Source organism: Parasteatoda tepidariorum, chromosome 1 (assembly GCF_043381705.1).
Source record: "Parasteatoda tepidariorum isolate YZ-2023 chromosome 1, CAS_Ptep_4.0, whole genome shotgun sequence".
In the NCBI taxonomy this organism is placed as follows: Eukaryota; Metazoa; Arthropoda; class Arachnida; order Araneae; family Theridiidae; genus Parasteatoda; species Parasteatoda tepidariorum.
In genome coordinates, this window is record NC_092204.1 from 49,211,583 (window position 1) to 49,236,802 (window position 25,220).

Sequence of the window (25,220 nt, forward strand, 5' to 3'; positions counted from 1 at the left end):
ACCCAACTTGGCCGACTTTCGAACTTTCCTCATATTTCTGTCCTTTTTTTTTATTTATACCAATCTATATTTCGATATTTTTATTCATTAAAATGCAGTAAAAATGTTAACATTTGAAAAGTGAGAAGGTACATACGTTCTTAAGTGTAACTTTTCATTCTTGGGATTAAAAACTTTATCGCAAGATTTTTCTTTGTGAATTTCAATTTTAGTGCTTTTTAGACCTATTGAATGTTATTAACTATTACTATTAAATTTTTCTACAATTGGGTAAAAGATGTAAATTGCAAACCGGTGGTTGGGGGGAATTTTAAAGAAGGCCAATTAGGTTTGCCGCGTCTTCGAACGTATGCACACCAAATTTGGAGAAGATCGTTACAGAATTGCCGATTTGTATAGGATACATACATACACAAAAACATTCTGCTTTTCATATAGATTTTAAAAAAAATGCCCAAATTTAGCAGTAAAAACACGATTCGGTAAAATTATTAATTAAATCGTGTAACAAGTTGTACTTAACACGGGTAGCGAATAAAGGTAAGCTTTGTTACGAGTGAAGTTTAAACTAATTCCTCAAGAAACTAAAAGACTGGTAGTAAAATTTTTATTCGAATATTTGAAAGCCTTTAAAAGAAATATTTCTTTAATTTTTTTTAAAAAAAGGTAAAAAGGTGAGTTTTTGAATATTCTTTAAAAAATTTTGCTACCAGTGTTTTATTTTTTTGAGAACGTCGGTCACCTTAGTTCAAACTAAGTAATTATTGATTCATGCAAATTGATATTCTACTGCGTTTCATTTTCGTGTTTATAAAAGTGGAATTTTTCAATTGACTCAACTCTCAAATTTATCAACCAGCTATAGCAATCAAATTTTAACTGAAGCTATGATCCAGATGAAACTGCTGGTAAAATTGTATACTTTATTATCGGCAAATAGATCGTTAATAGAAATTTCGACTACCTAATACTAGCTAGATAGCCCAGAACTTTAACCGAAACTCTATCCGTGATGTTAATGCAAGTTACAGTTATTTTTTAAGGGTGCAAGAAAAATATTTTGATAGTTTGTCATCAATTAAAACTTTGATGTCTTTCCTTAAACAAACTAACAGGCAGATATATCTGAAAGGAAGAAATAAAAATCTCAATGTCTACTTATTTCAAGTTGACTGAAAAGAAGCAAGTGATTCTTTATGTCAGAGCGAAAACGAAAATTGAAGGAGCATTACTGCCGTAAAATATTTCGATCGACGTTATTTAAAAGTGATGCGCACCCTACATTTTTCGTCTTTGGTCTGAAAAAGGCAAAAATATTTTCTTCTTTCCAGTGAACCTGAAACGTGCAGTTTTTTTAAGCATTAATTTTATTTTATTATAAAATGTTATTAGAATAACAGTAATAGAATCAGATAATAATGTTTTCATAAAGCTGTTAGGATTCATTTTGGTTCCATAATACGACAGTATTTTATTAATTGCTGTAAATTTAATAAAACACTAACAGTTTTATATTAATCTTTATATTTCTTGCAGTTCATGTTCTTGTGCAATTTATATTTTAAATTTTGAAATAGTTTTAAATACAGCCACTCTAACATGAGCGCTCCTTTAAACTTGAGCATAGTAGCAATGAAATTTCTGTTTTATAACCAGCCGCACCTGTTAGAGATACCCGTAATAGCACTTGAATTCGTAATAATTCGATTAACTACGTAATTTTAGGATATTATTTAGTTCGCATATTTTAGAATTCGTAAGTTAGAAACCTAAGAATTATTGATTAAGTTAAGTTTAAAATGAAAAAATCTTACTTTCTATGGGAATGAAATGATGCATATGTAAAGCTCTTTCCTTCGTATTCTCCGAAGAATCTACTGTCTCCAAGGCGTATGTGGTAAATTTCATTTCCAGAGCACTTGCCATAGAGTCTATGCCATTCCTCACCAGAAGTCTGCCCTTCTCTTTAAAAGAAAAATAAACATCACCAGTTATGAATAATATTTTAAGCTAACCATTTTAATATTTTCATATTAATTTAAGAAATAAATGAAAACATATTATTCAGTGGTTGATTTATAACAAAGAAAAGAAGCATTTTCCTACAGGACATTTTTTAAAAAATATTTAAATATTCTGGAATTTTGTTTTTATTCTATAAGCTACACCCTCACGCTTATTGGTGCGTTGGGTAACGCGGAATATACCAGAGGGACGTGCAAAGTACTGTTTTGCAAAATTTAAAATGGTTACAAATTAAAAGATTATAATATAATTTTGCTTTTTCTGTCTGAAATAATAGTGGTCATACAGTGACTTTTAGATTATATTTTACTAGGGGACTAAGCCCCCTGTTCGTTGCCTCTCACCAACCCCTATGATTTTTTTCGTAATAATTTTTTTTTTGGCAGAACACAGTTTTTCTACTAAAGTTAAAATTATTCACTTAACATCTATGTACTAAAAGGAATTCTGTTTGTCTACGCTTGTGTCTCCACTCCCCACGTCCAATATTATTATCCATTAGTTTCATAAATATTTAGATCTACTGGTGAACAGAAGCAATTTTTCTATAAGTAATCATTTTTTACAATTACATTTATATTGTTATAACTATATATTGTTCGAACAAATTTGATGAGTTCACGACCGTAATTTAATATTTTTGCTTACCAAACTGGCGAATATATTAAATATTATATTTGTACATATACTCGTATATCATGCACATTGCCAGCTTGCGATCAAAATAATATTAGGCAGAACGGCAAAGTTGAACGAAGGAACCCTCAAGAATTACTTCGGTTACGACATGTCAGTATATATGCAGGATGATTCATAAAGAAATATACTGTTTCAATACACTATAGTTCAAGAACAATGTAAAAATATATGTTATGCATGGAAAAGAATTGTATGGGAATATTTTAAGCTTTGTTCGAGACAATGAAAGATGTTCTATATGTGACCCCTTAGTCACAAGATACACACCGAGCCGGTAATCCATTTCCGCCTAAGCCCATGTTAGGGTATCTGAATTAAGTCCATCAGTGGAGATCAATTCTTTAGTCTCTGATGACGCAATATTTCATGTTAGTGGGAAGGTAACCAAGTAAAATGTTCACTTTTGGGGAACAGAGAATCCCAAATTCACAGAGCAGCACGCACCATCCGTTTGTGTAGCATTTTCGGGTCACATGCCTTTTAAGTAAGCGTGTTGCTTTTCTCAGCAAAAGCGTAAAAATTTGCTTCTCTTTGACTAGTGATTCTGACCAATTTAACTTTTAAGAATATGCCATTCAATGCTCTTTAATTTTTGGTGTGTTTAAAAATTTAGTTGTGATTCACCGTTTATATATTTAAACGCTAATCCGAAAAAGAAAATTCCAATGTTTCACTGTTTTTTGGCTTTTAAAAATTTTATTCACTACAAAAACCGTTTAAAGCTTGTATTATTCGTATTTGAGTTGCCCAACGTGCTTAAAATCTTTTCGTCTTTTTTTAGGAATTAATACGAGGGATTGTTTTTTGGTCAAACATGAATAGTCTCAAAACACACACACAAAAAATAAAAACAAGTTAAAAGGATGACCTCTTTACAGGTGATGAGCTATGTAAAATTTCTTTATTTAGGCTCAAACTTATCGCAACCTTAGGTGTAGGCTTAAAATTGAGCTTAGTTTCTCCTTAAATTGAACCATATTATAATGTAATCCGATTCAAAATTTTACAGTTTAGTTTTGAACCTTATTAATGTTGTAGCAAATGTGAATGATATTAAGATTCAAAACATTTCAAGATTTTAAACAAAATTGTACATAGTACAGAAAAACATTTTTCAATAAAGTTAGGTCAACAATATTTAAACATGGTTAGAGAAATAAATTTTAAACAAACGTTTCATTGTCTTTTCTATGTTAAGGGTGATTACGGTCACATTCAAGTTATTTTATTGTACTTCAGTGTTTACTGCTAATTAAATACTTGTTTTTCATTTAAACAACTTCCGATTAAAGTTCTTTTATTTGCAAGATTTTAACGAACCACGTCTTGAAAGAATTCGCATAATAACAGTAATTGAAATTATTTTTCGTCGTAAAATTTCTAAAGACAACGATTTAACTAATGAACGGAAATGATTAATCCATAAACTTCCTTGAACTGACTAAATCTACTTAATTATCTTAAAAGAGAAGAGTCTTGTTCAGTTTGTTAACCTAATTTTTACTTTTCTCTGTGTTTTGAGCAACTTTTAATTGGTATTAAGCTTAAGGCGATTCTGCTAAATTTTGTTCTAACCAATAATTAACCAGCTAGAGTGCAGTAAAAATGACAAAGGATTTGCTCAACTGCAGCATAAAGTGTTGAAACTGCTCAAAAACAAATTGTGTTTAATTAGAAAGTTTATTGTTGCACTTTGCTAAATATTTAATCCAGTGTATGGAGGAAAATTGCGATACAAGTTGGTGACATGACTTTAGATCAACTGAAAAAATTGCCAAAACTACGTGTTTACGTACCTAATTAGAATCATGTTTTTCGATAATTTATTCTATTTTTCAATAACAGTTTTAATCGCTTACGGCTCAGAGTTTCATCTTGTAACACTTTGTTCTTTTGGGGAGCATGCCTTAGGATAGATTTCAATATGCTAATTAACGCTATGGGGTGTATACGTAATTCAGACAAATTATTCAAAAAGTCATGAATGGAAAGGTTTGGGACATTATATATGATGAATCACATCTTTTCTTAGGATAATTTTTTTACATTAAGCTGTTCCTTAATATTGTTGCCCTATAGGAACTTCATCAATTTCTGGAATTTTACTTAGATAGTAGTATAATATGCATCGAAACATCTTAATAATTTTTCATCAAAAATGTTCTCCTGAACTATTATATTTAAATAATGTGGTTTATTATTATGTTGAGATGACCTATTTGAAGATCAGATCCTCTCTTAAGATCTACAGATTTTTGATAATTTAAGAAATAATATACTTTAAATGTAATTAAATATTTTGATTACGCAATTTATCCTTCTTTTATTAAACTTTAAAACAATGTTTCTAGCGTTTCATGATCTTTTTTTTTAAAAAAAATGTGGTAACCAATTTTTGTAGTACGAGTTGTGGACTTATCAGCCTTTCTTGTTTATAAATTGATTCACTGATTTATTCATTTAGTAATGAACTAATTCACCGATTCACTTACTTAATGCTTCACCCATTCATTAATTCATTAATATGCTTATTCAGTATTTTACTAATACTTTACTAATTCAATGAATAGTTTCTTCATTTATTTGTTCATTTGCATATTATCTGATACTCATTTACAGATTTTAAATCCATCTCTTTTCGTTACATTAGTTTTCTTATTAACTCTTATCTCTTTTACTTTTTTAATTTAATTGGGAAATATTGAATGATTATCGCTTAGTTAAAAAATAGATAATCAAATTTTAACTACAGTTTTAAAAAGAAAATTTAAGTTCAAGAAATTACGAAGTCTTAGTTTAGTTTAAATCAAATATTGCAGTAAAAACTCGTTAAGGTATTTGTGCTGGAAATGTATATTTTTTTCCATTTAGTTAGCAAAACATATGCTGGGTCAAAAAAGAAATGATCTAAGAAAACTGGGCAAATAATGATATAAATTACTGTATCTTCTCTACATCTATATATAAAATATGTTGAGTATAAATTGCACTCAAAAGTGAAACATCTAAGATTTTATACTGTTGGTTATGTCTATATGTTTTTTTATAGAGTATTCTGTATAGTTTATTTAACAGATTAAAAATATTTTACTGAAACTCGTAGTTTTTGTAGCATTTAAAGTGAAAAAAAGGTGGTACTTGAATAAGCTCTTACAAAACTCTCCTCCTCTATCGATCGAGACATTTGGCATGCCAAGCAGAACATTTCCCTTTTTCTATAAATCTGACGTATTTCAAAATCATATTATATTTTCTACATGCTTTTTGTTTCTTGTCTCTATTAACGAGGCGTAGATAGGCATCCAGGGACAAACTCAGTTTTTTGGGCCTTTTGTAATATGGTGCAGGACTTAAAAGAAGGACTCTTAGGGACCATTTTTAGTTTTCAATAAAGTAAAAATTTAACTTAACCGCAATAGGAATTCTTTTTCTTTATTACTTATTTATTTATTTAAAATTTTACATTAAATAAGATTCTGCAACGTTATAAAACGATTAAGACAACATAATTCGATAACTTCATAAATTTTCATTTCGTACGATTTAAAATTTCATTTTATTTCATTGGATTTAAAATTTAATAGTGCATGTTATTCATTTATTTTCTATTACAATTGATTGCGTTTTTTTAATTGAATGATACTCATAGTTTCTAAAGACATTTTTAATGCAACCTATACTCACAAAAATTTGTTAAAAACAATAAAAAAAAGTTAAAACTACGCGCAAAACAAACTACACTATTTAGATACATCCGCTTAAATTTTTTAGGTAAATCGAATAAAAATTTGAAGAAGTTAGAGGCCCAAAATAAGCAAATCAAACAGGGTATATTTAAAAAAAAAGAAAATAATTTTTACCCCGGAATGCATTTTTAATTATTTTTCATAAATTTTGCTCCCCTCTAAGGATGCGCCCGGGACAAATGTCCCCTTTTGCCCTTTTTGGCTACGCCACCGCTTGCAGTAGTATACTATCGCAGAAGAGTTCCCTTTGTTACAGTAGTAACACATAAATCATATGTTAAGCACAAATAAACAAGTAAATTTGCTTTTTTTGTGCTACTGTTGTTTTATAATATTTTGATGCTTACTGTCCTCTGGATGTATGAAGTAGTAATGTGACAAGAGTAGATGTTCCTGGGCAAAGGCAGTTATTCGCCAGTAGAGCATACTTAAACTCATCTTCGCACACAACATGCTCTGAAAGAAATGTAAAAAAATGTAAATTAGATGACACATTTGGTATTAATTAGGGATTAGTTAATAAAACAATTTTGATGTAGACAAATTATAGCAATAAATATACATAAGCAAACATTTATATACATTAATATCTTGTATTTTTATAATGAGATTACTCTGCCCTGTTAATTTGTACATGCATGATTTGCTCGACAAATTGCTTGTATTACTGTTCTACAAAAGTGTTAATGAATATTTCGGCTGCAACTGTCAGTATACTACTTCCCGTGGTGTGTTGCACAGCTATGCACAATACCTGTGGCTTTATTTTTTCATTGTGTTCACTAAAATCATTGTCAAATAGGTTTTCATAATTTTGGAAATCAGTTTTAAAAATATTCTCAGTACCATATTAGAGTTTTCTACGAATTTTGCACCTGTGGTCTGGCATCTACTTTAATTTTTTCTAGTAATTCAGGTGTCATTAGTTCGATTTTTGTTTTGCATATAATTTTTTTATATACCTGCAGGTATTAATTGCAGGTTTTAAATTTTTTGCCTTACAAGTATTACTTTTTTCGGTGACATTTAAGGGGGAAAAATCAAATAAAATTTCAAATTATAAAAAATATATTATTCAATGCTTTTCTTTATTTCTATTTTAAAGCTCTGATGATGTGCATAGGTGTTCTAGTTGTAGCATAAAAATGGAACTTCAATTAACTCATTCGATCAAATAGCCCAGCTCTCTCTACAGATAGTATTTAAATATTATATACTGAAGAGCAAAAACATACCAGCAAATGCAACATGAACTTTATTTTCAGGACGGAAGATCTGCACGTACTGAGGAACGTTGGGAGCAAAATCACGCACTGCCCAGGACCTGAGAATAGTATGCTCATCCTGAAAAATAACGAATGACATTTATTTTAACAAAACAAACCACACTTACTCGCAAAGAATTCCTCAGAAAATTGCAAGTAAAAATTAATTAAGATGTCGATAGCAACACTAAAATTCAATCCAAAAACAATCACGAGAATGTTATCTTAAAACTAATTAACAAGCAAGTTTAAATTTGGAATAATGATAGGCCTTATAAGAGATATGCAGTTATAGTAAAAAATTGCTAATTTCAAATCAGAGGGAAGCATACTAAAAGAAACAAGTAACATAAAGAACAATCATGTGTTGTTTCTAGAAATTTACAAAAGATGGATGGAGTTATGAGTTCAGTTCTGAGTCACAACAAAATAGTCATTAACTGATTTAGAAGTAAAAACAAAATAAAATTTTCTTCAAAGTGTATCAAAATATAGTATCAAAAACACGTCATGTTAGTAAATGATAAACCTCACAACGTATTCTAGTTGAGTTGAGTTGAATGTAGGATTTAATGGCACAAGGTCCAAAAAAGGACATACTGCGCCAAACAAACGGTTTTTTTTTTCTCAACAAATGTAAGATAAAGCATATTTGTTTTGCCAAATTACATTATATTGTTGAAACTATACATGACACGCAAAAACAATGCATTCTAGAGAAACACCGCCCCCGCCCCTTTCGTCTTTTCAAGTGAAAGTATTGGTTGTGCCTCGAAAAAGACCAATGATTAGAAAACTCAGTCAAAAATAAATAGGGGATAAAAATGTACGGTTTGCTACATCCTGCTAAAAGAATCAGATAGTTTGTTTTAAACAATAAAGGTCATTTACAAACATCATCAACAGCTGTCGCTGATGAAGAAAAAACTGAAAAATAATATGTGGCCACTTCAACTAATATAATTCTATAGTCTAAGGACTATGATTTCTGACTGAGTCAGGTTGTTGCAACAAATCATGGCTACTTTTAGAAAGAAAAAAAAAAACCTGGTTATTTCGAAAAGATTTTTTTCTGTTAGCAGTACCATCTGTTGACGAACTTAATAACTAGTTTTCCATCTTAATATGAGAATAAATACTTTTATGAAACCATCGGTTATCTAGGTCAAGGCTAAACTTGACTGTTAAGTTATGGAATACGGATCTAGTTTAGCCTTGTCTAAGCAGCACGATATGGCTTACGTTTCTATCTCGTTTCGTCTTTCTTTGATTTTTCGTATCGTTAAATAGTTCTTTAAAAATAATTTTTTTTTTTTTGAACAAAGCATTAATTTTTTTCTTTTTATATTGATCAGAAATTTGAGCTTATATAATTATAAAGTGAGTAAATAATTGACTCAGATCACCAACTATCAAATTCTTAAAAAAGTGGCAGTTCTCTTGTCTATATTGTTAACGAAATGTTTCTGAGTTGAAAAAATACACTCTATAACAAAAAAATCGACGCACCAAGAACGCACTAAGACGCGCAAAATCGACGCTCGATCAGGCTGGAACGATGCCGACTGGGGACGTATAGTCTTTAGCGACGAATCCCGCTTCCAACTGTGTCCTGACGATCATCGAAGACGTGTTTGGAGACGCACAGGGCAGAGGGGGGATCCTGCCTTCACTATTGCACGCCACACCGGCCCTCAACAAGGCATTATGGTCTGGGGTGCCATTTCCTTTGACAGCCGGACCCCTTTGGTCGTCATTAGAGGTACACTTACTGCACAGCGGTACGTCGACGACATCCTAAGACCTGTTTTGCTACCGTTCCTTTTGCAGCGCCCTGGGCTGGTTTTTCAGCAGGACAATGCCAGACCACATACGGCACGTGTTGCTATGAACTGTCTGCAAGCTTGTCAAACTCTTCCTTGGCCTGCCAGATCACCAGATCTCTCTCCCATCGAGCATGTCTGGGATATGATGGGAAGGCGATTGCATCTGGCACGGAATGTTGATGACCTCGTTCGACAATTGGATCGAATTTGGCAGGAAATAACGCAAGAGACCATCCGGGAGCTTTATCGGTCTATGCCACGCTGTGTGGCAGCTTGTATCTAGGCTAGAGGCGGGGCAAAACCTCATTGAACTTGTTACTGTAACTCTGCAATAAATTATTCAATTGTTCTGAAATTTTAATCACTAACTATTCTGTACATTGTCTTCCTTTTCACCAATTCAATCGGACAACTCCTTCTTGGTGCGTTTTTTTTTGTTATAGAGTGTAAAAAAATCTAAAATTTCTAAATTTTAAAAAGTACTTACAGCAGCGCTTCTATCGACATAGTTTCTTGCAGCCAGTATAAAACAAGCTTCAGCTGCATTCATCCTGTGCAGAAGAGAGAGAAAATTATAAAACACAGAACAGAAATCCATTTGAGATTTCTTTTGCATAATACAACAATACTCCGCATGAACAAAGATGTACAAAAGGGGGAAGAAATTAGATATGCGCATACTTTAAGTTTCCAGGTTTCTGATGTATTTTCTTTCTGTTAAGGCTTATAACATTGCTTGGATCTAAATATATCTTATTCAATAATTCAAAAAGTGCGAAGATAATTCTTTTGTAATCTAGCTTTGCGAAAACCATTTGAGAAAAATTTGAATATTTTTATTATTTCCCTGCCGCCAAATGTTTTACTAACCTTTAAACGTGTCGTAAAATAACTGGAACTGGGAATAATCAGTCATGTATATTAAAAAAAAGGAGTACAAATGGTAAAAACTTGATGCAAGTGTTTTTTTTAAAGACGCTAAGCGACAATTTTTTCACTAGCTAAGTCATTAAATGAATTTACTTATCTTTTTTTTATGAACTCAAAACCGTTAATTAAGGTTAGAGCTTTGTTTTTTTTAGTTCGCATTATTCAATTTTTTTATCGAAGTATTTTTTTATTTTTTTGCTGGTTCTAAGGATTTATAATCATGATTTTTTTTGACACATGAGATAAAATCAATATTCTAGTGGACGAGTTTTATTAAACGCATTTCATTGTCAACTTAGAACATCTCAAAATAGCAGAAATCAGCAGAATTTGCTGACTGATTGCCTAATGTATCAATATACGCTGTTAAGAAATAAAGATATCAAATATGGGGTAAAAAATTGATTTTAAGGGGTCTAAGAGGTTTTGATTCTATTGAGAAAAACTTTTTTGACTTTCCATAACTTATTTAAAATTTGCGTTAGAATTCTGAATTTTTTTCAGGTGTTTTTTTAAATGCATTTTTGTCAGATAATGCGAAGAACTTTTATATTTTAATTTTCTTCAGAGCTAAAATTTGAAGAAAAAAATAAGAGATACTATGACGTATTGCGCGCACGATAAAAGTTATAAAAATCATGTTAAGGACTGGAAATAACTTTTAATAGGATGTCTATCAAATACACTCTCTTTTTAAAAAAAATATAATAAATTAACAGAAAAAAAGGCATAAACATAGAAATTTTTTAAGTTTAAGCACTTTTGTGAAATACTGCAAATAACATTTATAATTTAGTTTTCATCAGAATTAAAATTTGAAGAAAAAACGAGTATATTAGGACATCTTACGTGCAGGATAATCATAAAAATCATGTTAATGACTTGAAATAATTACTTATAGGTAGTCGACTATGTTGAAATCATACTAAATGAAAAGATTGAAAAATAGTATTTTTTTTAATAAAAAAAATCGGATTTTTTACAAATAAAAATAGATTTGTCTTTATCAAAAAGATATAAATGTATAATATCATTCATGTTCTAATATCAATTGAACTACATGCTAATACTCAAACCAATCACTAAGTTTTAATTTAACAGGTTTATTCGAAGTCGCGTTATTTTGTGCGCCTTGTGAAAGAAAATGAGAATTGAAAAATTTTATTTTTTGAAATAGTTTTCATAAATTTTTTAAATATGTTTTTATTCTTTTTAAATCTGGAATAAATATATTTAAACAAAATACGTGAATTTGCAGACGATTTAAATTTAGGAAGTCTTTGTGATATTTTCTGTTTTCTGTGTTTTTGTGTAACTTTAGGAATGTTGTGAGAGCATTATCTTATACTCGGTGTTAAATTACTACGAATAAAACGGGTTATAACAAAGTTCTTTTCAAGAAAAAAAATTTAAAATTCTTTTAAGAAAAAATATCTAGGCTCCTTGAATACACACAATAAAAATAACTATGTGTTTCAGAAAAGACGTCTTCTTCTACATCAGGTAGTTAAAAATGACGATGAGGTAAAATGGATGGACAAAGCTGATTCTCACTTATTAATTACATTAGCTTGTGCTTCCCTTTTTTCTACTTTTTCATTTCCCTTCCTTTTTTCTCTTTCTTTCTCTCACACTATTTCTGCTACGTCTTTTTTTATCTTCTTTTTTTGTTCTTTCTTCTTCCATGCGTTAGACAAAATTTCCCTTCGATCATTCTTTACGGTCCATTTTCTAAAATTGTCATTTTTAGCTACCTGATAAAGGTAGGCACGTTCTTTTTGAAATGGGAAATTTTTATTGCCTAATACAGTGTCTTAAGAAATGTCGATATTTATGATTTTAAACAGTCATGATCAATGATGAGTGAAACTTTAGCTAAGTGTAACCATGAAACAGAATGCCTTAATAAGGAAAGAAACACGAAAATATTTTTTTTTCATACTAAAATTCATAGTTTGACCCACAGTTTTTTTTCACTTCTAAAGATTTAGACTTTTCCCTTCTTACATTCTAAAATATGTGTTTGCTTTTATATATACAGGGTGTTTATAAAGTACCGGACCCATTTTGATGTTTAATAACTCGTAAAATTATAAAGATAGATTAAAATGAATAACATAAATGGTTAGATAGACTCAAAAAGTTTCATGTCCCTAGTCAATGAACTTCCACGTGTGCCCCTTCGTCGCACGGAGAATATCAAGTCGATAGTCAATTTCACGCCAGGTAGCGGCAAGCATGTCGGCATCCACAGAGGCTATTGCGGTTGTAATTCTGGCTCTTAGGTCATCAATGTTCGACACGATCCTCCTGTAAACATTGTCCTTTATAAATCCCCAAAGAAAAAAATCCAGCGGCGTTATATCAGGTGATCTGGGTGGCCAAGGAATTGGACCTCCTCGCCCAATCCATCTTCCTGGAAAATGGTCATTCAAAGAACTACGAACGATGATACCCAATGAGGTGGTGCACCATCTTGTTGCAAAAAGACATGCGGCTGAAGCTCTTCTAGTTGTGGAAATACGAAGGTATTATCGAATAAGAAGGTATATGTGGGTATCATCGTGAAAAAAAAAAGACCTTAAAAAAAGATCTTGAAAAAAAGACATTAATAGTTTAGTCAAGAGAGCGGTTAAAATCTTTGGTCCCTTAATGTTAATTTTACTTTTTTGTGTATTTCTCAACATCTTAGAAAGTTTTTAAGCAAATTAAATTTCTCTTTGCATACAGCTATCCAGATATGTGGATTTCAAAATTATATCTAAGCATTAAAAATATTTAAATTTGAGTTTTTGATAAAATAATTTTTAGGCTTTTAAGATCATCTTAATTAACCTATTATATAAATACTAGGAGGCTTCGCCGCCCTGCTCGCTNTGGATTTCAAAATTATATCTAAGCATTAAAAATATTTAAATTTGAGTTTTTGATAAAATAATTTTTAGGCTTTTAAGATCATCTTAATTAACCTATTATATAAAGATTATTTATAATATATAAATTTTTTTAAAATTTAGCTTTCAGCGAATTATTATAAAAAGGATTTGATTTCTCATGCTTCCTACGCGCAATGATTCATCTAGCTAAATTTAAGCCGAAAACAGCCTGAATTGTGTGTAATCTTCTACTCATAACTTAATTAGAAAAATAATTTAGACCTTATAAAGAATTAATGAATTGTTAGCTTTTAGAAGGTAATTATCGTATTTTATCTTTTACCGATGAACTCATTAAGTACTTTGGCTTCCTTCTTTGTCTTTTTAAAGTTCTTTTTCTTTAAAAACAGTCATTAAATAGAGTCCTTTACACGTGTATTGAAATTTAATCCCGTTAAGTTTTTTTCTTACTTAATGAATGAAAACTTCTCTTTGAGAAAAAATTAAAAATTTATCATGTTTTAATCTCTTATAGTTTTCGTATCGTTTCTAAAGGAATTCTTCCATTAAAGCTAACTATGGCGAGCTTTGCTGTGACTAGTATTTTATTTCATTTATTTTTCTTTAATGAAAGGAAACTAAATTTGCACAAATTGGGAAAGAAACATATATGTTCTCGACATTAATCTTGAATATTCATAAAACTATCAAAAGTTTTTAAAAAATAAACTAAATATGTTTTGTACGCAAGCTGTAAAAACAATGTTATTCAAATGATGTTAGTGTTTTCAAAACACGAATGTTTCAAAACATCCATGTCCTACCTTCTTCAATGGCTAAACAGCCCGGGGAGATACCTGGATATTCTTTTAGACAATCCTATTTTTGGATATTTTCTTTCAAATTTTTTATTTTCAAGAAGTCAAGATCCCTTTTGACACAATCGATCTACCTTCCTTGGGATGTTTGTCGAGGTATTTTCCCAATGGATTTAGTCAAAGGAATTTTTATCATCTCTTATCCTGGTGCATTTTATCCACATGCCGCAGTAGTCAAAGCTAAACATTTTGCATTCTTAGAATACTTCGAATAATTTGTTTTTCAAAAATTGCAAGGGTCTCTTCATCAAGTGTATTTTGTTGCTATGTCTCTGATGCATACGTTAGTATAAATGCTATAAGAAACAATTTAATCAATATTTTACTAAGTACGCTTACAGTAACAAGTTTAAGAATACTAAGTATGATGGAATTTTTTTTCCGGTCATAAATGTTTGCATCTGAAACTCTTTTCTGCATTTCTTGAGTTATACTGTGGCTATTATTAATTTCTGATGTGCAAATATATGAAGACATACACTTTTTCAATCATGTGATTTCTAATTTCCAAAAAAGCAATATGATTCTCAGACTTCATGCAAAGCATGTTCTTTGTTTCACTCAACTAAAATCTATTTATTTGTTTGTTTTTGCATTCAGTTCTGACACACGTGCAACTTCAGAAAGCTTGGGTAGCCCGAAAAACAATTGCAACATCTTCAGCAAAAGTTAGCCTCTCGATTGACTTAGACTGAGTGAATAGTTTTCATTTGATATTAGTATGATATTTGATTTCATTTGATTTGAGTACCCTAAAGCCTTTTTAACCCCTTAACTGCCGAGTGAAATTAACGTGATTCACTCCCCAGTGCCACCGTTTTTNGTTTTCATTTGATATTAGTATGATATTTGATTTCATTTGATTTGAGTACCCTAAAGCCTTTTTAAGGAGTACATTGAACAACAGACAAGCCATAACGTTGCCCTGCTTCACTCGATTCCTAGCTTACAATTGCTTGGTTAGATCATTCTATGAACGAATATAGAAGCGGCAACACTACCAAGTTGTCGAAAAATATTATATACTGAACAAAACTCAGTAAAGCGACAAACCATAGACAACCCATGCCCTTCTCAGTTTTCTTGACCTTGGGGTCTGGGGGACAGGAGCCGGTTAGGTGGTCAGCCGAATGCGGAACCCCCAGTGCTTAGTTCCCAAGCATGCTTGGTAGTCATTTATCAACCCACTGAAGGGATGAAAGGCTGAGACAACTTTTCCCGGCTCAAGGATTGAACCCAGGACCTGTGGCACGAGAGCGCGAAGCTCTACCACTCAGCCACCAGGTGTCAAAAAATATTACATAAAATATTTAAATCTAAAGATTTTCCTAACAGCTTATTAATTTTAATACGCCTCAAATTTTTAAAATTTATTTTGTAAAAAAATACCATTTTGATGGAATAATCAAGAATTTGTAGTTTGTGAAAAACCGCTTTCCATTCATATCTACATCAAACATTACCTGTAAAAAGGGGAAAAGGAATCTAAGATCAAAAAACAAATATTTCTGAGTGAAGTTTTGATTGCTTTCATCATATTATTTAAAATACACCCAACTTTTGGCGAATCATTCAGGAAAATGCATTTGATGTTCAAATATTGCAAGCATGAATCACATTTAGGATGTGATTTATTGGAATTGGAATAACATCGTATCTATTAATAATTATAAATTAGAAAAAACTTATTAATAAAATATTACGAGCGGTCTAAAGGGGATTACTTTGATTAAGAGGACAAAATTACTTTTTTTAATGATTAAGTACATAATTTGCTCGAATTAGAAATCTCTTCAATGTTTAAACTTAATTGAGAAATAATGAGTGTATTGTGTAAATGTAAAGATATAAATTATCATCAATGTAAGGATATATAAATTATAAAGTCAACAACAACTTAAAAAATAAAACGAAGCATCATTTTTTTTTCTTTTTGAAATTGTGTTATGTTCTAACTTTTAAATGTTCATAGAAGTTTCTTTTGTGTCTAATATCAACATTGAAAATACAAAATGCAAATATTGCATGCAAAATATTGCATGCGATATATTGATACTAACTTAAATTTTCATAATAGATTTTCTCGTAAAACGGAGTATTTGAATAAATATTCGAAAATAGCTTTTTGAAAAGTATTAAAAACTAATTTTAGCTTCATTTGTTAACATCTAGCCATAGAATTATTTACATTACACCGAGGAAAAAATTTTCTTGCGAGAAAATGATTGCAGATTTAAAATCAGGGACGTGAAAATTGCCAATATCTGTTATAAAATAGCATGCAACATAAAAAAAAATTGTTCACTAGCGTTATCTATACAAATGAATTCATATTTTCTTGGCCAAAATTAGTCGAGTTATTTAATAAAGAAGAAAGATGCTACACATAATTTTTTAACACCATATTACTTTAACTCTTGTTTTCGTATCTGTACGGCCACTTTCCAATTAGCTAGAGAGCCTAAATTGCAACTATAGCTTTGTATCAATTGAGAGTACACGTTTCATTCATTTCATGACAGATACAAGATACAATTACAGATACAAGACAGATACAATTTACCACAAATGTATTTTACTCAACTTTTTGTCAAGTAAACTTATATTTCTTTGGCATGTTTTTTTTAAATATATGTAGTTTCAGGTGTGGCAATTTTTTCTTCTTTTGAATTACCCAAAATTACCTGTGGCAAGGATGATGTACGAGCTTTAAGTAGATGCTAAATTTCTAAAGGCATGCAAATGAACAACCTTATTTTATTTGAAAATATAAGCTACATTTTCACCAATTCCTTTCACAATCCTTTCATCATTTCGATGAATTTATGAAAGGTTGTCTATAAATAAGTTATAATACATTCAGAACTCGGCTATGCATCCATATAAATTCTTTAAAATTGAATAATTGAATAAACTTTAAAGGTTAGCCTGTGCTTGTGTTAAAAGATCAACTTCGACTCCATCCAAATTGAATTACCATGCGTTCTTTGTAATTTTAGAGCTTGCCGTTGAAATTAAGAGCTCAAAATTCCTGTGTGATTTATTCAAAAAGCGAGGTTAGAATTAATTTAAAGTTTACTCGAGATGATCTAAAATTTGATGCATGTAAATTATTTAAATGATTGGGACAACGAATGTTACAATAAATTGAGCAATTTCAAATCGATAATGTTGATTTACTGTTATTTCTTTTAACAGATAGCTTTTAACAGTTATACTGTTCGTCACTTTCTTAATTGAATTTATGATTTAATGCCATACAAGAAGAACATAGTGTACATTTACTAAATAAAATTTAGCAATTTTAGCACGGGAGTGCTTGAATTTTTTATACGGCGATTTAAGTTACGAAATCAAACACATAAATGTACTTTTTTTTAAAACTGATATGGATTTTCGCCCCACAAATTTAGAAAAATAGATGCGGTCCCAATAGTTTAGAAAGGTGAGAGGTCAAAAATTTGTGTCTTTTTAATGTAAATTTCACATTTTGCATATTTTCCCACGTCCATGGAGAAAATAAACTTATTTATACAAAGATTATTCGCCATAAAAAATAGTTTTAATGCTAATTTATTATTATTTATTTTTTAATAGTCAAAACATTTTTTAACTATAAAGTATATAAAATTTTTACCTGATTTCAAAGCATATTTTGAATGAAGAAATATAAAATTTTAATTATTTAAAAAAAATATCGAATATTTAAATTTTTACTTTAAACAAATGAATCAATTACGTCCAAATTTTGGATCTTGCTAACTAAAATAGGATAGATTAAGATCATGTAAATGATACTTTATAATTCAAAAATATTCCGACCATTGTTCATACATGTAATATGTAAAAAATAATCAATGAAGAAAAATATAAATTATTTTTAATAATAATTTATAATAATATTTATGCGAAAATATCTTTTTCTTATCGTTGGATAAACGACTTTCGTAACTGTGTGTGAAGAATTTTGCTAAGAGCCTAAATACTGCCAGAGAGAAAGCTAAGTAATCAGAAATTGTACTTAAAATTTTTGATCATTTCTTTTTGTTTTAGGTCACATTTTGCTTTGCGACAAAAAATCTATAGGACTTAGAAACTTGAAATCATAAAGGCATGTAGAAAAAAATACAGTGAGTACTAAATGAATTAAAGAAGTTAAGATTTGAAAATTTCCAGGATTATTAACTCTTACACTTGCAGGAAAAAAATTCCACGGTCAATCTGTAGCCCTCTGAAATGCAACTATGGAGTTAAAACGTGGAAATATAACCAGCAGAAAAAGCCATTTTTTAAACGTGAACCTAACGCAAATCTTGTTTGAAAGTTTTTGCAAATTTAAGTTCTTTTTTGTGATTTTTTTCCCAATTTCCTGTTTTAAATATTGACTATTCATCCATTGTTGCAGAATATTTATTTTTTCCTTACAAGATGTTCATTTCATAAACTCTCCCTTGCGTAGATGTCAATTGAGTACTTGTACTTTAAGAAGAAGATCGCAGATACCCACACATGTGATCTACGGCATCAGTAACAGCCGGTCGTTTATAAGAAAAATGGCGTGTTAAAGTTGAGCTAAGTTTCTCCAAATAAGTTAAAATGTAATTAAAGTGAAGTTAATTAAATACAGCACCGTATCGCACATCGAATTGGTTGAAATATAATTCTTTCTCGTCTATGCCTCTTGCTTAACTTAGATTTATTATTTGTTTATGTATTTTATTGTACCCGTGATTTATTTTTGTTTTGTGAACCTGGTCACTTCGATGCATAATTAGATTGTTTATGTTCCACATGACTTCGTACCAGTCTTTGTGTTAAACAAGAAATATAGTGAAAGAATTGCAATCTTTGTGAAAGAATTGTGGTGAAAGAATATAGGATGTATCACTTTAAGAGAATTGATACTTGACGGGCTTGGCCTACTCGAAATAGAATGATAGGAGCAGTTGAAAATGTAAACAAATGATACGTTTCAACAACCAATCAGGATCGAAATATCCCTACTTCGTCACTTGCAGGTATCCCATTAAAAGTAGCAAGAGAGACAGAGAAAGAAATTGCGTGTTGCCAGATATGAATCTTAATTTTTATTGTTAAAGTTTTATAAATGAAAACAAATATTTATAAAAAGTGATACGAATCGTTCCCTAATTTGAATATTTGTAAGTTTCATCAACGAGTTAAATTACTTTCTTTTTATAGAGTACCACAATCTGTGTTCGTTAAGGGTAAACTTATATAGGGTAAACTAACCAGTGAAGGAACAATTAAGCTTCGCTTGCCTTCTAAAAAATCATATTAATTTCAAAATTCGTAATTTTAGTTAAATGACAGTGTCAACACATTTGTCACTAATTGCAAATTATGTAAAAAAAATTGTAGAGAACTTACATAATATTATTTCAAAGTTTTGGAGGTTCAAATAACAAGTAGTAAGAAGACCAACCGAACACAGCTCTTACCACTGAATGAATACCCAGTAAAGGAACACTTAATTTTGGTTATTTTTTAATGCTCTTTATGAATTTATAAGCCATACAAATATTTAAAGACAAGCCTATTCTTGAAATTATAACATATAGATACTTGGAAAATGTTAATTTTTTTTCGTAATCATGAATTGAAAACAAAAGTGTCAACATATTAACACACACTGTTCATTCACTGGGAAATCTATGCCCAGTAAAGGAACACTTGTTCCTTCACTGGTTTTTCATCGTTTGGTGACCCAGTGATTAAGCACCCCCTTATCTCAGTACTTTATTATGCTTAAAAAAATTAAACGTACCTTCAATAACTATATTCTGAATTCTCTTTTTCACAGTGAGAACTATTATATGCAATTAATTCCACTTCAAACATATTATAAACACTCACCTTATAATTTTTTCAAATAAACAAGGTGTTGCAGACATAATAACAAATTCAGAAATTTTTCCAGAGAAGTCTATTTGACCAGGTAATCCAAAACATTGCTAGATGACTGCCTATTGTTTGGCAGTAAGCTATTGTTATCAATCAATCTAAAGAAACACTTTCAAATTCTTATTTTTAATCAATATATATATGAAATGCTCCTTCACTGGTTGGTTTACCCTCAGAAACCTGGTGTGCTTCTCTCTCAAAAGCTAGGGAAAACCTACAATTGGTTCATTAAATACGTTGAGGTAATAATGTAGTTCTCGCAGTTAGTAAAGGGAAAACTTGCATAATTGAACCAAAAAATAGAATAAGAAAACCGGATGTGAATAATAAAGTGTGCGAAAGTATTCTATTTTGAGTAATAAATTAAGAAAGAGAATTTAGATAAAGAAATAACATAAAAGGATTCGTTAAAGGTTTGTTATGTTACATGTATGTGAAATAATTTTGACTTTTTGGTATTCTTTGAAGATTGATGGGCATACCTTGCTCTTGTAAGATCGGTATCTTTGAGAGCTGAACCCTGAATGTAAATCACTCTCTGAGCCCACATAGGTACTTGAAGAATCATCTTCATTGTAGCATCCAACTCACAAGGGGAGAGAAGTACCACATAAAAATCCTAAAAATACACAAAGAGGACAATTTTGATTGGGTTGTTTTCATTTTTAGGAGTTAGTTTTTTAAGAAATAATTAAGTTTGGATCATAATTACGTTTGGAGAAATAAGTAGGTAATCATTACATAAAACTGCATACAAAGATCTCTATTTAAATTTATCTATACATTATTATTAAAAAAAATCAAGACTAAAAACAAATTATGCTACGTGAATTTTTTAAAAGTTTATTCTGTAGATGTCAAGGCTCTTCTGTATACCAAAGCCAAAACAATGATTACGTGGAATCATATTTTAAAATAATTGAGATAGACTGGCGGACTAGGTCAAAAATTAGGTTGTCCTGGAGGAACGGTCAGCAAAAGGCCTTGCCTTGTCTCTCCATGGGATGCTGTGCCAAATATGATGATGAATTTTATACACACAACTAATAGTAATAAGTTACAGTGTGACAGTTTACTAATAAAATTTTTCTTTTGCTGTTGGCATATTATTCTTTTAAAAATATAAATATTTTAATATTTAATTATTTATTGCATAGTATGATTATACTACTATACTTTTTTCTCACTGTTCTTTTTTAATTTTATTGAAATTTATTTTTCTTCGCAAATCTCGATTGTATAAAAAATGATTCGTATACAAGATATTTACTGGCTAGAACATGTTACATTGCCAACTAGATGGTGTTTTGAGGTTATGAAAAAAACAGCATTTGCCAGTAACAAAAAAAGAGGAGAAGTTGAACCATGAAATAGGTTCACCCTAATTTCAATGATGCTAATCAACTGATTCTTTTACGACTAGATAGCTAACTTCAGTGCAAGTAAGGAAGCTGCGTTTATGAATGTCCCATTTGCTGAATTCTTATATTAGAAATTTTACTTCATAAACGAGGAAGAATATTATATTTACATTAATGCAGAAAAAGAATAGAATTGTCCAAAGTCGAAAGCAAGACCACTTTTTTGAGATAGGAAGTAACAAATTCTTGTTAAAAATTCAAGACTGTTATCGGAGCATTAATATATAAAGTTATTTAAAACTGAAATTCATTAATTTCCACAATTATACATTTGTTATTATAATTTCTTTCTCGTGGTTTTATTAAGGGGTTTTACTTAATAGCTGTTTCACTCTTCTTGGCATAACCATTACAGATAATGTCTGGTTTATTAAAAGAAAGGCAGTCTACATAGCAAGGTCCGTTTGCCACGTATAGTTTTAATCCTCGTTCACAGTTCTTGAATTGACTGCAAGTATTGTACTTCGGCAGTGGAATCTTAATTAGTTTGTTCACGCACTGTAGACAATTATTGCCCCAAGCAGTGAACTTAAATAAAATAGCTTTCTACTCTGCGTTGAAAGGAAAACAAGGGCGCATCCGTTCTGTTTCAGAGGACAACTTGATGATGTTTGTCCTTGCTAAGAGTCCCTCCCCAGCACTGTTTCTTAATTAGGTAAAGTATTCGAATCTGTGATTAGCTTTCGAGTATGTTTTAAGAAGATGTAATCACGGGAAAGTGGGTCACCTACCAATTTTAAATTAACTATGGTTGAGCAGGTTAATTTTTTTTTATCAACGAATTTCAATAGTAATGAAAATTAAGTATAAAGATCTTTTTATTTGATTAACTTATATTTTTCACTGCGGTTTCAGGATAGGTAACTGTTGGTTGCTTTTTTAACACCAGAAAAGGGTTTATTAAATAAACATTAGTTATTTTTCATTAAAGGAAAAGAGAGAAAAAAGAATTTTTCAGAACGAAGTAATCTCGATGTATTTTCACTGTATTCATTTCGTTTTACTACGACTCTGTACTACTTGAGGCATTTATTAAATTTGTGTATCTCGTGATAATATTTAAAAGTATCAAACAATTACTTGATTTTTCAGTTTTTAAGATATTTAATGTGGATTTTCGTGCTAAGTTTCTAAATACGGTTGAGTATCAAGTTATAGAAAAAAACGAACACTTGATTACTTTTTATCACGAAAGTATAGCGCAAAACTATTATTTTAAATTCTCAGATCTTGCCAGCTCTTAAATGTTTCTGTTTTTGAGTTTAAATACAATTTTTTTTCAATTCTTTATCCCAAAATATACCATAATTTTTGCTATATTTTATTAAATACTTACTTTGAAAATATCACACTCAAACAAATTCAATTTAATAAATATCTACACTTTTTAAGTATGCGCAATAGTTTACAAAATCATTACAAATTGCACACGAAAGGCAAAATCTCTCGTAAACATGTATTGATTGTTTGCTTGCAATAGATGCTAAACTAATAAGTTTAAAATTTTTTTTTTATACTGATTTTCTTAAATTCTCGTTATTAAATCTTTGTTGCGAAGTGTGCGTGTCTAGCGATTAGACATCTTTAAATGCTTAAAGTTACTGAACGTTTCCTTTACCATTTATTTTGAAATTTGAAAACATTGCCAAAGTCTTAAAATTTTATGTAAATTTTGACTGCCAAACAAAAGTTTTTTCTGTGTTTTTAACCATATTGTTGAGAATAAAAAGAAACATTTTAAATGAAAATGGCATTATATATTGACATCATACATCATGCAATGTATGACATCATACATTTAGAGAATACAAGTAAAATAATAAATTTATTCAATAATAAGGCTTTTTATCTGAACAGAGTCTGCCCCTTTGTTACAACAAATATTAGCTCTCTTGATTACTACCGCAAATTTTCAGCCTGTTTATTATTATCTATCAAGCGCGTAAATTAACTTTATTTTACCCATATGTTATGTAAGTCCCGTTTGATCCCCATTTCTACTTATCCTAAGCCTGGTTGGTAGGGCATTGGGCCCATGTCCAAGAGGGCGTGGATTCGTCCCCGTCGGCCGAAGACTCCCCGGTAGTAAATGGTGACTGATGCACGTTAAATCTGTCGAGTCACAAAGTCCCCCATGTTCCAGTAACAAATCATACCTTTGGGGGTACTGATCTAGGAATTTCCTTGTCTTCTGGATTGAGTTCAAAATTACAAGGCTACGGAGGCATTAGTAGTCGTAAACCCAAAATTGGGTCGACTGTTCAAAGGCGGTTATAAAATAAAGTAAAATTAAAACGGTAAACTTTAAGTTTTTAATTTATTATCAGAATAAGACACATTATAGCTTTGTTGATACATCCATCTTTTATTCCCATTTACTGGATGTCGTAAATTAAATTAACGATTTTCAAAACTGTATGAAAGAAAAAGATTAACTCTTGAAAATTGCTTGAAGTAAAAACAAAAATAAGAACTATAACAAGAAGGGAAAATAATCTTATTGAAAAATATTGAGACGCATTTATTCATTTAAATCATTTTCACCTATTTTCAATCGATTAGTAACGCGTTTCAACATTTAAATTGTATAAGACTACACATTTCCTTTTATTTTTTTTAACTAATTTAACTGAGTACTTCGAACGATAATTTCTCTTCCTTAGAATTTAAGCTCTCCATTTTTGGCTAATATTCTCTTTTCTCTTCAAAATTAATCCGCCAACCCGAACCCCGGATAGTTAACACATCACCATTTGGCATACTTAGAACATGCCAATTTTCATGGCTCCTTTCCTCCAAACATTTTCTTTCAAGTTTCGAAAATAATATTATATGTTATGTTAGATTTGATATACATATCACTGCTTATGACTCCTTCAGAAAATAAAGCGGGAGCCAATTAGTCAGATTTTTGTGAATTTAAAGTTTAATAAAATTAGATATTTCCATAACTGCCAACTCTTCCGGATTTTCCGGAAGATTTTATTTTCATATTTAAAGTGGTAGCAAAGTATGCATCANNNATTTTTAAATGATTTTGATCACCACTATTCTTACAAAAATTAAGCACATATATTAATATGCGTTACTATCATGGTTGTCAACTTAAGTTTTTTCAAATGCAACGTATTTGTTTGCTTAAAATTGAAGTTTTAATTTCATTTTAATACCACTGGGAAAAATGATAATGGAAGGGATTAAAAGTTGGCAGGTATGTATTTCTCAGTATATATTGATAATCACAGCATTTATTGATATAAGGCATCTTCATCACAGTAAAAATCTTTTTCCATACTTGTCACATGATCTATCTGATCTGTCTTATAACTTTAACCATTTTCTTACTTTAAATGTTTAAAAATCAACTATAATTAAGGACAACCAGTATATTAATCCTTTTATAGCTTTTATTTATTAATATTATGTCTTCAATTTAATCGAAAATCAAATTCAAGATGTGGGGAATTAAAATATCGTAGTATCACTCTGAAGATAAGTTTCGCTAATGTATTTCCTAAATCTGGATCAATATCATTAACATTATATTTTGATTAAAACAATGTGTGCATGCGAGGGCTTTCTTAATTACATATAATCTTTAGATTACGCATCCCTTTTAATTGAAGGTG

At 30.3% G+C, this 25,220-nt stretch overlaps 1 protein-coding gene across 4 annotated transcripts in view; it reads right to left on the reverse strand.

The window, feature by feature from the left end:
- The window catches only part of LOC107438721 (potassium channel subfamily T member 2), a 497,563-nt gene that overhangs the window by 44,343 nt on the left and 428,000 nt on the right, over positions 1-25,220 (reverse strand). For all 4 annotated transcript variants that reach the window (XM_071179918.1, XM_071179919.1, XM_043041898.2 and 1 more), the window contains 5 exons: positions 20,653-20,789; positions 10,049-10,112; positions 7,706-7,814; positions 6,818-6,926; positions 1,815-1,964 (listed from right to left, as the gene is read on the reverse strand). In XM_071179918.1, coding sequence (XP_071036019.1) covers positions 1,815-1,964; positions 6,818-6,926; positions 7,706-7,814; positions 10,049-10,112; positions 20,653-20,789 — 569 coding nt within the window. The remainder of the gene's footprint in view (positions 1-1,814; positions 1,965-6,817; positions 6,927-7,705; positions 7,815-10,048; positions 10,113-20,652; positions 20,790-25,220) is intronic.